We start from the raw sequence: 13,294 nt of genomic DNA, 5'->3' as shown, positions 1-13,294 counted from the left end.
GCCATCCTTGACCACAGCTTTCTTAGAGGAAACCTGTGTATGGGTAAACTCGGGGAAAAGAGGCCAGGGGGCTGGATAGCAGGATGTTGACCCTTGGCTATGAATGGTCACGTCGGACTTTATACATTCCTATGTTCTTTCCCCCCTCCTGCTTCCAGAATCTTCTGCACCTAGGCCTGCATTTTTTAAAAATCTCTTCTAAGGAAGACCATACAGTGTATACTTAAGAATAAATGCCCCCAAGGGCACTCGCTTTCCTCCTCGCCCCACTCCAGGTAGTGATGTTGTCATGGCAACCGAGACCGCCTCCAATGGAAGGTGTCTCCTGGAGCCTGGCATGCGTGTGGACCGGGTTTTCCAAGGAGGGACCCAGAGATAGGCCGGCCCCTCGCCTCACGGGCACGGTGTGTTCTCATTCTTCAGTCGATGTGTGCCCGGGCAGGTTCATTAACCAGCCCCTTCTCCCGACGGCCAGGGGATCCGGCTCAATTTTGAACAATCAAGATCAAGGACTTTCCCCAGCCCGTGTTTTGTAGAATCCATCTCAGGCCATAAATCCCAACATGCAACTTCTCTCCCTCACGAATGGCCTTTTGAAAAAACATCAAGAGAAGAGTAATTGTTTGGAAATTGCCCCCACCAATTTGCACACACTGTGTTCGATTCCCTCCCCATGTGTTATCAGAAGATGTGTCAGTAATTTCCATTTGTCTGTCTTCCTTCTTGCCCAGTCCCGACTGACCAGCCAGAGTGAAGCGATGGCCCTGCAGTCCATCCGGAACATCCGCGGGAACTCGCACTGTGTGGACTGTGACATCCAGAGTGAGTGCGAGCAGGAGGCGGCAGCCCCGGGACTGGCTGCAGAGGGGCTGCGGCCGCCATGCAGGCCGGGAGGGTCCATGGCTCTGGGAGCGTAAGGGGTTTCGTGGGGTGGTATTTGAACACACGTCCTTCACACACCTCCCCGGCCATTTCCCTGGCACCGGGAGCGCTCTGGGACTGACTCCTCCTTGGGCGCCCCACACAAGCAGAGCACTCGGCCCTGTACAGTCACTTGTTTTTTTCTCCATAAAAAATAGAATATAATTGGCTCCTTTCTGCCCAAAGGTTTCTGGAGGTTTTATTTTTATTTCAAAATCATATGTTCTGGGTTTTGTCATCAAATGTTAATATTATTATTATTATTTATTATTATTATTTATTATTATTATTATTTTAAATCCGTTACACACTGTGGCATTTGGTGGAACAAATAGAATTTGTAATTACTACTTTCTGCCCAGTTTTATATCATGCTTTCTGTTACCCAAAACGTAGGTAGAATGGAGTTAGAGAAGAGCAGTGATTTGAAGTGTTTTTATCAGAAAGTTCTTGAAAGTAAGACTTGTAGAAGCACAAAACCTGAGATGTATCAGACCGTCCATTAAGGGGAATGCCAGTAATTGTTCCCAGCGTGCATCTAAGGATTCTTCTAGAAGCAGCCAGCCCGTGGCCTCCAGGGACCATCGTCTGGCGCACACTGGAGGTCGCAGGCCTCTCTGAGGCAGTGGTGTGGTGTGAGGCTGGGTAGGAGAGGGAGGCAGCATACGCGGGCCTGTGGGGCCGAGTTGGGCAGAGCAGGGCCGCCTGGGATGAGCGGGCCAGTGGAAAAGGACAGAGGGACAACTCGGGAGAGGAGATGCCAGGCGTCCACTCCTCAAACAGGCCCTCCGTGTGGTCCTTTCATTCTCACGACTCTGACAGCTGGTGCCACTGTGGCCCCTTACAGGGAGGAAGTGGAGAGCGGGGGCTCCAGTCGTGTGTGCAGGGTCATACAATAACAAGCCCAGGGCCAGCATGGAGACAGGCTCTTCACCAGCCAGTCATGGTTTCTCAAAAGCCTGGAGAAGCTCGGAGGGGCTGAGAGCCAGAGTGCGGATAGACAGCACATTGGCAAGGATTTTTCTAAATAAAAACACCCAGTTTAGCTGGACGTGGGGACGCACGCTTGTAATCCCAGCATTTGGGAGGCAGGGTGACAGGAGGATGCTGGTTCGAGGACAGCCTCAGGTACTTAGTGAGGACCTTTGCAACTCAGTGAGACCCTGTTTCAGAATAAAGAATCAAAAATAGTGCTGGGGGCATAGCTCGGAGGTAGAATGCCAGAAGTCATGTGTGCAGGCATAGGGGAAGGTCATGGCAGGCCGGGGGTGGGGGGCAGGAGTGAGGTCACGGCACCAGGCCATGGGACCTCAGGCCCAAGGACAGGCAGCTGGATACACCCATCTAAGGTGGGTCATGTCTCCGGAAAGGCAACGGGTGACACTTATTTAGACTTGTGACACGTGACTCTCGTAACTTCCCGTCCCATAGCCCCAGTCACAGGTACCCAAAGCAGGACCACCCCCCAGCCTCAGCGGCCTGGAGACCCATGATCACAGGTCACAGGAACACTTAGCCCTCTCCCACCCTTCTTAATTCCCCTGAGAGTGCCCTCCTTCAGGTGTGCACCAGGACAGGGTCTGGGAGCCGCGAGGTGGGGGGCGGCGGCAGGGTGGCCTCCAGCTCTAGACCTGGGGCCATGGTCCCAAGACCACTGGTAGTGGCGTGAGAGCTTGGTGGGCACCCGCACTAGCTTGCACCTGCTCCAGTGAGCCGCGCAGAGTGACAGTGGGGACCTTGTACAACCATCTGCCACAGCATTCAGTGACAGGTGGGACGTGGGGTCAGGATGGGGGTCGGTGGAGGTGGGAGGAGTGAAGAGGTGACAGGTGACAGCTCAGCATTAACCTACTGTCAACTGAAGGCTGGGGCCCTGCGACTGTGCTCACTGGCTACCTCTCCAGACCCCTTATGGGACCCAGCTACACCTTGTGCCCTGTCCAAACCATACAGCCTGCCACTCTCCTAAAAGATCGGTCCCTGATAAGGGTCTGAGCCTCTCCAGCCGACTGACCAGCAGTGCTGGCGTGGGTTGCCCCATGCCATTCTGCTGGGGTCATGACTGCTGGGGTCATGACTGCTGGGGTCGCTTCCCAGTAAATCTCAGCTGCCCCAGCCAGCCTCGCCTCTCACTAGCCCGACCTGTCCTCTGCTTAGGCCAGCTCAGGAAAGAGCTCAGGTGGGCTATGAAGCCGTTCCCCACTCCCCTACCCTGAAGACCCTGCAAGGCCAGGCCAGATCTTTGTATACACGGCCTGCCCAGCTGTCCCCAAAGTGCCGCCTGTGTGTGTGTCCATTTGACTGCGTTCTTCAGCCCGGAGTGTGCACCCTGATTTGTTCTGTTCTTCATGGGGGGCACAGGTGTCCCGTTCCCATCCAGGTGTCTCTGGTCACCGCCCTCTGCCCTCCCCTCTGTTCTGCATGGTCTCCGTCACCAGCTTCCTGAGTCTGCACTGGCTGTTCCAGGAACGGCTGGCTGGTTTCTGACCAGCGCATATCTGGCCATTCCTGGTCATTTGCAACTTACAGATCAAAGGCTGTCTCCCCGGTGCATACGGAGGACGAGGGCTACCTCGTGTTTAGTTGAGTCTTCAAGTGTAGCCAGAGTAACTAGCCACTCTTCCTAGATAGTTGAGCCTTACCTGCTCTGTCCAGGATCAAAGCCACTGACCACCAAGGCCAGCCCCTCTCTGCAGATCAGCTGCGGATTCTAGCCTGAAGCTGGACTAGGTCGTGGTATCAGCCAGTTTTGCATGCAGTGGCTGATGCAGCGTCGGAGTCCCCACACATCGTCTGAGCTGGTCCACTGTCCTGCAGAACTGGGTCTCTAGCTCAGGATCATTGCCCAAAGTACCTGTCATTCCTCCTCCAAGTCAGGGTGATGGAGCTGGTCCTCACCTAACCGGGACCCTGCCTCCCAACATTCCAGCCGTAAAACATGGGGCACTGTAAGTCCTGCAGGCGTTACCTCTCAACAAGGTTACACGCAGTGTATTTCCTCATCAGAGTAGGCCTCCCTTTCACTGTTGAGATTTGCAAACACTCCCGTCAAAACATGGCGCTGGTTTAGCAGAGACAGGAGGGCCACTGTGGCTTCAGGAGCGACCTGCGCCATGGTGGACGCCGAGTCCCACAAGGCCTCTTCCACATACACCGGTCCTCTGAAGTGAGTGTTACCGTAGAATATTGGAAAGAGCATCTTTCTACCCCACCAATACTCGCAGTCATTTATCGCGTGGGCTTATTCCAAGGCTTTGACATAAACCGGAGATTTTAAAGTTGCTACCAAAACATCACCTCTCTCGGAGACCCCTCAACAGTACTGAGTCCTGGCTGGGGAGTGCTTGGTACTTGGGAGTCCAGCAGTGGCCCGTCCCGGGTGACATCTCGCCTCCGGGTCTCAGGCCGGCGGGATGAGCCGTGAGGGCCTGACGGCACCTGTCCCTGTCTCCCTCCCGTAGATCCTAACTGGGCCAGTTTGAACTTGGGCGCGCTCATGTGCATCGAGTGCTCCGGGATCCACCGGAATCTTGGCACCCACCTTTCCCGAGTCCGCTCTCTGGACCTGGATGACTGGCCCATCGAGCTGATCAAGGTGATGTCGTCCATTGGGAACGAGCTGGCCAACAGCGTCTGGGAAGAGAACTGCCAGGGGCGGACGAAGCCCTCGCTAGACTCCACAAGGTAGGGACGCGAGAAGCCGCGTGGCCCCGGGGGTGCCTGCCCACGGGGAGACAGCCAGGGGGCAACCCGTGGGGCCGCCGATCAGCCTGGCATAGAAACGTCTGTGCTTAAAATTGGTCTTAAGTGGACTGGGTAATTCCAACTCCTTAATTTTTTATGTTTGTTTTTAGGCCTTGGGGGTTTCTCTCCCCCTCTTACAAATGTATTAAGCTCCTAACCTTATGAATAGATTACTTTAATTAATATATTTCTAATAGGCACAAGCTGCGTGAACACTAATTATGAATTCTTGATTCTTCCGCTTTATTTGTTATTTTTACATCTTTGCAAAGCATCTGCTGTAGGTCCCTTCTCTACCCCTCCCCACCCCTGCCAACAAGGGAGCTTATAGTAAGAAAATGTATCTTATTTTCTAAAACACATTGGGAACGCACGCCGAACCAGCCAACTTCAGCATAATGTATGGTGGGCCCTCATTAATGTTAATTGTTACCCAGTGTTAAAAAACGCATTTATTTTGAGGCCATTTAGTTTCTCATTTTTCATTCACAGCTATTCCAAACCGTTTTTTGAGAGTGTCCATGCATATTTAATGCTCTCGGAGGTGATAAAATAGCTTGTCTTCAGAGAGGGCCCCTTTCGTAGCAGCGGAGTGGACGGGTCACCTCTGCCTGGTCTGAAGCAGGTGACCCCAGGCCGGCTCTCCAGGAAGCGGGTCTGAGTTCCGCAGTCTCCCTCCCCAGGGCTGTGAATGGAAGGCAGAGTCGCTCCCACTGTGAGCACCTGTTAGACTTCTCTGATGTTTCTTGCTGGTGAGCAGTGAACGTCCAATTGATAACGGGTTCGTGGTTAAGCTGCAGAAACTGTTTCTAGAGAATGAAGCTGGTTTGCTGTCCATCAAGATGCCTTGACTCCAGGCATCTGTGGGAGAGGCGGGACCAGAGGGGTGCGTGAAGCTAAAATCACATGGGTTTGATAGGCCAGGTCGTCATGTATGGGTTGTACCCTCTGCAAGGGTCCCGGACACACTTTCCTCCAACCCATAACAAAACCCAAAACGACCAAAAACAGAAAAAACCACGGGTTCTTGTCCTAAGCTAAGAATAAATATGCATAGCTTGGACAGTTGCTGAAGATTTAAAGAAGTTTATTAAAAAGATAGAAATACAGAAAATAGAAATACAGAAAATAGTTACCGCCCCATGCCAAAATGGCATGAGGGGGGAGGGTGGGCCGGGCCAACTCACCACTCCCAAGATACAGCACGTGGACCGGAATTTTTTTTTTTTTTTGGTGCATTGTAATCATATATCACATTGGAATACAAGACTTGAGAGGATATACAAAGCACCTATCATCCATTTAGCCCTCATCCACTCCCCATCCCATCCCCACCCCCTCGATCCCATGCTTGTTTGGTGATTAGCTTTGATACATTTGTTTATGTACCTCCTGAGTTTTAAACAGACTGGAATTTTTATACCCATGACCTCCATCTTGTTTACATAATTTTGACTGGTGAACATCCCTGTAAAGTACCTCCCCTAGCAAGGTGTACCAAAGTGTCCCCCTCCTACCATCCCAGCTAGCTTATCTAATCATGTTGATCTGTCTAGATAAAGGCCCAGTTCTCCTCTCCTAAGAGCTGTCTTTTAATAGAGAAAGGCCTAGTTCTCCTCTCCTATTGACTTGCTAATTACTTTTAGCTAGGTTAATTTACATTGGAATAGTTGCCTGCTTTTAGGCGGAAACCAAGTCCTTGCACAGATTTTCCCCTCACCCAATTTTTGAAATATATTAATAATCATAGCTTTCTCAAATCTTCCTAGGCCATTCCCAATACTGGTACAGAAAACAGTGGAAGACATTTGAAAAACTAACCCTGTGCACCTCACTGTTCAAGTTCAAAAGGAATGCCTGTGCTGTGTTTAATGTCAACAATTAGAAACATCTGTTTTTATAGCAATCAGAATTAGAAATCATTTAGAATGGTTTCTAATGGTTAGGAACAAATTTGTGAGTTAAATTGATAATTTTTTTTTTTGGTGGTACTGGGGTTCCTGGAAACCCTTCTACCTCTGGGCTACACTAGCAGACCCATTTTTGTATTTTTATTTGGAAATGGTCTCTTAAGCGAGGATGGCTTCGAACCTGTGCGATCCTCCTGTCTCCGCCTCCCAAGCAGGGAGATTACAAGCGTGGGCCACCACACCCTGGAAACTGATAAATATTTTAATTTTACCTTTACAAGTGAAAGCTGTGCAGGCATTTTCTATTCTGATTTGCACATTTGGATTAAGCTCTTGGGTTTGCAGCTTTCTGTTCTATGTAACAGGCACATCACATCTTTATTGTCCAGAGGCCACGATGGGGTGACAGAGTGAAACCCCATCTTCTTGGGCTGCACTGGCCTTCCTAAAGCACACCACTCCTCTCCCAGGCATGGAGGTGCTGATGTGGTCACCTGGTGCTTCCCAAGCTAATTTGAATTTCTAAGCTCTGCCCCCCTCTGTGATGACCACTGGTATGAGAACTATTTCTTTGTGCTTTAGTGATTCTCCTTCAGAGTTTCCACGCATAGTCACTGGGCACCTTCTCCCAGAAAAAACGGAGACAAGAGGTGGGTGTGGATCGTTGGGTGGGTGTGGTTTATTTGGTGGGTGTGGTATGTGGTGGGTGTGACCCATTGTGGTGGGTGTGGCTCGCTGGGTGGGTGTGGTTTATTTGGTGGGTGTGGCTTGTCATGGTGGGTGTGGCTCTCAGGCTCTGGAGAGCCTTTTCAAGGCCAGCTGGGGATGCTGGGGCTCCAGAGAATTAGGAGAGTGGAGGGATTCTTACAACTGGCATGTAACAGAAAAGTTTCACCTGAAAAAGGACATCTGAGCTGGTCTACAGTATGAGGAGACTTCCAGGGCCAGGGTGAGATGGAGAGGTGGACTCTCGGGAGGGTGGGATGGCCAAGGCTAAGGCAGGAGGGGGAAGGAAGTCTCGGCGGCCATGTATCAGCGCAGGAAAGGTCAGAGCCGAGCAACAGCCGGCCAGAGCCTGGAGCCTGGGCCAGCCTCCGTGCGACTCTGGCAAGGGGGCGCGGTGGCGATTGGTTTGTTTAGCTGTCTGGGCGTGCTCATTCCCGGAAACACTGACGTTGACCCTTGTGGTCACTGGAAGGGTCGGGAAGGGAGCAGGAGGCCATCAGAAAGACTGGTCTGGGTGGAACATTCTGGAAGCCTTAGAAACACTCTCAAAAGCAAAAGGCAGCACAGCCCAATAGTACAGTAGTAATTCACACACCAGCTACCTTTGCCACCTCCTCCACTTCCCAAAATAGAAATGAAATCGAGGAAGTCTGTTCTCTGCTGAACCTAGGGGATAGTAGGAGCAGCTGAAGGGTCTTTCAGTGTGGCCCTAAGGTAAAGCCAAAATGAAATGCTTTTAAATATTTGTCCAAGAAAAAGGCCAGGCTTGCTCCTTGCAGAGAGAGGGGCCAGATGTTCCCTGAGGAGCTCTGGTATGTCCCACTCTATCCAGAAGATTCATTCTGACAGTGAAATGTAATTTGAAATGTGCGCCTCCTCCCCCAGCACAGGCGTGCTTGCACACACATACATACACACACACACACACACACACGCACACATGCGCGCACACACGCACATTCAGGGAGGAGAACACAGCAGATCTTTCTGCAAAGAAACAAGCAGGTCCCCTCAAACAGCCCCAGTGGAGCCGCCAGGCCTGCAGCAGGCAGCTCAGAAGAAGGGCCGGCACCGCCCGCTGGCCTCCTGCCTGTCGGCCCGCGCCCTATTAGAGCAGCTCCGGACTGCTCATAATTGGTTCCATGATTCTCAGCCGCCCTGAGAACCGCCGTGCAAACTTGAGCAGCGCAGTGATCAATGGAGCTGACGGCCGCTGGAGCAGTATTGACTTCCCATTCCTAAACAGGGGAATCATTAGTCAAGGAAAGCATCTTTTAATTACTCCCAGGAAGGGGAAAAAAATCTTTTTGGATGGATTCTGCAACAGCTGCCATTTTTTTCCAGTACATTCGATATTAAATTTATTGTCGCAGAAGGGGAGAAGATGCCCTTCGTCCCCCTCTATAATGGGGGTTTAATTTGGAGAAAGAATCATGTTAGAGGCGAGATCGATGAGTGAACAATTAACTACATCTGGGGTGGAATCAGAATTCCCCCTCCCTAATTGCTATTGATACCATTTAAGTACACACTTAAAATATTGATTGAAAATGGGATGTTTAAGTGGTGTAGAGGTGGTAATAGTGGGCAAAATTAACTGAATTTTAGGGGCCTCGGGGGGCAGGGCCGTTGCTGTGTTAGGGCCAGACCCTCGCGATCTGCAGCACATCAGCTCGTGTGCCGGGCAGTATGTGGTAGAGCGAGGCTCTGGGTTCCAGGGTGAAAACACTGTCTCTACGGGGAAAGTGGCCGGGCTCCTTCGCGACCCAGCCATACAACAGAAGACGGGATGGGAGGAGAACCGTCAAGTGAATCTTGCTGGAGGGAGAGGAGGAGGTGGCCATCACAGGACACACGCCAGATGCTCCTGTTGGAGCAGGACCTCAGGATCCTTCCCGTGACCACTAGAGAAGCGGGGGCTTTGGCAGCCTAAACACAGCCATGTCAGGAAAGCCGTCCCTAGGCCTGCAGCCACATGGCGGTGTCTGGGCACCACCAGGCAACGCCGTGAGCGTGCTCTTCCTCGTCGTCCCCTGCCGTCTGGTTGGCGCAGTGAGAACCATGTCCTGCCAGGACTGGGCAGAGCCCTCCTCTGCTCGGCGTGTGACTCTTCGTTCACCTCCCATCTTTATGGCTTCGTGTCGAGGCATCTGGCCCGAGAGGGTCTGCAGGGACGCGAGGCCATTTGCATTTCGGTGCAGGTAGCCTATTTACGAGTGCGCAGGAGCCTGCTGAGTTGGACTAGGAAATTAAAGGAGGCTGAAAGTGCAGAACTGTGTTTTCAATTCCATGAAAGAGCTCTTGAGAGCGGCTCTAAGCACACAGGAAATCGCCCAGCGTCGCTTTGATACCACTCGGAAGGGACCTACTTGGCTGATTTAGTACACGTTCTTCCCCCTCTCCGGCGTCCTCTCTTTCATTTTTTTTTTCATTATTTATAAGTTCACCTCCCTGCCTAAACATCCTTCTTGTCTTGAACCTATAAAAAGATGTCGCCTTCCAGAGGAAGACTGGGGCCCTGTATCCGAAACCGGCGTGGGAGAGACTGGCTGCACACTTCTGCCCGCGCGGGGAGTGCCGTCTCTTTTTGATTCGGCGACACCACTTTCATCTTATTTATGCACATGGAGATATTGATAAAGGGGAAATGTATCCAAACTGAAAATAATTGGATCCCTGCAGCCAACTCTGGGATATTAAAAGCAGCACCACTTGGCCGCGTCTTTGTCTTGTTAGGTGTGATCAGAAGATCACAATATCGTAATCTCGGGCTCAAATTTCTGGCATAAAGATGCGCGCTTCCAAACGTGGCCTCGGGGAGCAAGCCTGCCCACGCAGCCCCAGGACCGTCTCATCTGATTATTTTTCAACAGTTCTTGGCCTGCTGAGGTCAGTGTTTTGTCTCTTTTGAGTGTCCCTCTCTGCTTGACACCTTTTCCTATTCTCTTTCTTTAAAAAAAAAAAAAAAAGATGGGGGGGGGGAACTCGGAGAAGTAGAAAAAAGGACTTCGCTGTGATGACCAGAGTCCATCTGCAGTTGGGTGGCATCTGCTCCCCACATGTCACTTCCCTCATTAACAAGCAATTGAATTAATTAAATGCTACTCAGAACACGCATAACAAGCTACCGGCAGTGTCCAAATTAGCACTGATAATCAAGGATGATTTCCTTTATTATCCTGCTAAGTGGTGTGCAGGCTCTGATCTCCCTGTCTGCCCTCATCTATTTACATACCCCCAGCTTCTGCCTTTGGAAGCGGAGGTTATCTTACCTAGTTAATTTGCCAGGATCACGGAGCATGGCGGATTGATGCCCTGCCCCGCCACCACTGCCGCGCACGGGCCCCCTCCCCACCTGCCCTCCCCCAGCCCCGGCCTTTGTATCTCAAGCTCCCTGATAAATTAAAGGCCACCCCTGTGGTCTCTCAAGTGAGTAATAGAGGCAGAAATTTCATTTTGCAACTGGCTGATTTAATGATCCAAAGGGTAATTAATGGCCTGATTATCTTAATGTTAAATATGTCCGGCAGCAATTACTGTGACCTCCCGCTTGTCAAGGTCCGGGCTGCGCTCTTCTTTCAATTAAGTTCTCTGGGGCTTAATGGTATGAATAAACTCCTCCGATTCTATCATCCCGGACGCAGAGGGTTCAGGGAGCCGGGGGCTCGTTCGGAGTTTTAATCAGCCTGTCTCCTACTCTGGCGATCAGAGTTAACAATTATAACAAGGACAGTTTAACTTTCTTCCCAACACCACCCCCCACACACGCACGCGCGTGTGCTTTTTTTGGCGTGGGTTTTATCTCGGGGATCTGCCTGTGTTTGTTTCAGCACTCTGAGGGAGAATTCTGTTTGTGGAGGAAGCCGCCGTGCTCGGGCAGCTCGTCTGTTCCAATATAAATTATCATGTGAACGCTGTGGTTTTTCTGTTTGACAGGCTTAATTAATTGGCAGGAGCCCCCGAAAATGACAGCGCCACTAATTGCAACTCAAAGCGAATTTCTGTCACCGTGGCATGCCTATCGGCGGCCAGGCCCCCGGCCCCAGCCACAGAGCAGGGACACCCTCCCGTCCGCACGCATCTGGGCAAGCCTGGATAGTGGCAGACTTCTCTGAGGAGTCCTGGTTTTGCAGGCCTACTGTCTACTCACAGGAGTGACATTTACTGCCGATAAAGTTTATACATCCCCAGCTCCGCAAAGCCAACAGGCTCAGGGCGCGCCGCTTTTACTTAAGATATCTTAGTGAGTTCTCCTAGCAAGCCAAGTCAGATCGGAGAGAGCCATAACTCATGGAGCGAGCAGCCCTTCGTGTCTGGATGGGCCTCGTTAGCAGCTTGCTAAATATACTTGGGTTTACTAGAGCTCTGGGCCCAGATCAGAAATGAGAAGTACATTAACGCTGCCTTAAAAATAATACCTATAGATTACAGTGACAGCAGATACAGTTCTGCATCTAGCAGCCGCAGTCGGGCAGCTCCAGGGGAATTCAGGCTCAGAGGCAGAGCTTTCCGGCGAAGCCCTCTGGGTAGACCAGTTCTCATTATAAGAAAGGGGATTTTAAGAAGAGTCTTCATAAGGCTGCCTATAAGGGGGCCTACTTTTTACAGGATAAACTGTACTTACGTTTGCCTTTGAACCAGGGGGACAAGAAACAGTGCAGTCTGTTTGTCACGCCACCTGGGCACCCGGACCCTGGTTATTTATTTAATCCTCTAGGAAAGCAGCGTGTGCTATGAGCTAGCCTTGCCACAAGAGCTGTCCTGGGATGAAAAACTGTATCATCTACTCCGAGAGGCAGCCATGGGTACAGTTGAAGAGCGTCTGGTTGTTAGCATTATCGTCCTGGTGGCTGGCTGAGAGTACGGTGATGCGCAGGGACCAGCTGTTCCAGGTGCCCGGCTGCCATCATGCCTGGGACGGCGGATGAGGGAATGGGAGGGGAGACGAGCCTCCTTAGGCTTGAATTTATAGCACAGACCAACAACCCCCTCTCTTTTGATTCCTCCAACAGTAGAGCCTTTTCCAAAGGCCATTTCTTTTTCATTTTATTTATTAGGTACTGGGGACGGAACCCAGGGGCATTCTCTCTCCAAACTACACTCCCAGCCCTATTTTTTATTCTTTTATTTTGAAACAGGGTCTCACTGCGTTGCAGAGGGCCTCACTAAGTAGCTGAGGCTGGCTTCAAACCGCCATCCTCCTGTCTCAGCCTCCCAAATGCTGGGCTTACAAGGGTGTGCCCCACACCCGGCTCAGTGCTCTTCTTATGGTATTGAATCAGCAATTCTCCTCCTCCTCCTCCTCCTCCTCCTCCTCCTCCTCCTCCTCCTCCTCCTCCTCCCCCTCCTCCTCCCCCCCTCCCCCCCCTCCTCCTCTCCCTCTTCCCCCCTTCTTCTCCTTCTCCTCCTCCTCCTCCTCTTAGTCCTCTCTTTTTCTGAGGTACCAGGCATCAAATCCAGGGGTCTCTACCCTTCAGCCCTATATGGTCTTGCTGAGCTGCCCAGGCTGACCTCCAACTTTTGACCCTCCCACCCAAGCCTCCAAGTCACTGAGACTACAGGTGTGCACCACCATACCAGGCTGCAGCTCTCTCTCCTAGGTAACCTTTTTTGTCTTTCTTCTTTGTCACCAAGGGGAAGAAGTCGACGTGCCTGGAGTCCCCGGTGCCCTGCCTGCATTTCTTTAGCATGGAGCCATCCTGCTACTTGGGATGATTCCTGTTTTCCAAGTGAGGAGAATGCAGGGCCAAGATCACACAGGCCACCTGAGCCAGGCTCTGACCCCGACGCCCATCCTTGGGCCTTCCGCCCTGTCAGCGCAGCATCTGGAGACGCCAAGGGGTTAGCAGTGTTCCAGGCCTCTCCAGCTCACACCCAGTTTCTGTCTCATTGGCTAGTGTGTGGCTGAGTGTGGGCATTCGTGTAAACTCACTAAGTGTGATATTATGACTGCTACGATGCGTTCCCCATATAAACACCTAGTTGGCTCCCTC

At 51.5% G+C, this 13,294-nt stretch overlaps 1 protein-coding gene across 2 annotated transcripts in view; it reads left to right on the top strand.

Moving 5' to 3' along the window:
• Nucleotides 1-13,294, top strand: part of AGAP1 (ArfGAP with GTPase domain, ankyrin repeat and PH domain 1) — a gene marked incomplete at both ends in the record, with an annotated part of 517,572 nt that overhangs the window by 457,939 nt on the left and 46,339 nt on the right. For both annotated transcript variants that reach the window (XM_080719974.1, XM_080719973.1), the window contains 2 exons: nucleotides 732-822; nucleotides 4,383-4,605. In XM_080719974.1, the coding sequence (XP_080576100.1) occupies nucleotides 732-822; nucleotides 4,383-4,605 (314 nt within the window). The remainder of the gene's footprint in view (nucleotides 1-731; nucleotides 823-4,382; nucleotides 4,606-13,294) is intronic.

This window comes from Muscardinus avellanarius, assembly GCF_963383645.1.
Source record: "Muscardinus avellanarius genome assembly, chromosome: 2".
In the NCBI taxonomy this organism is placed as follows: domain Eukaryota; kingdom Metazoa; phylum Chordata; class Mammalia; order Rodentia; family Gliridae; genus Muscardinus; species Muscardinus avellanarius.
This window is presented reverse-complemented; position numbering and strand designations above follow the sequence as displayed.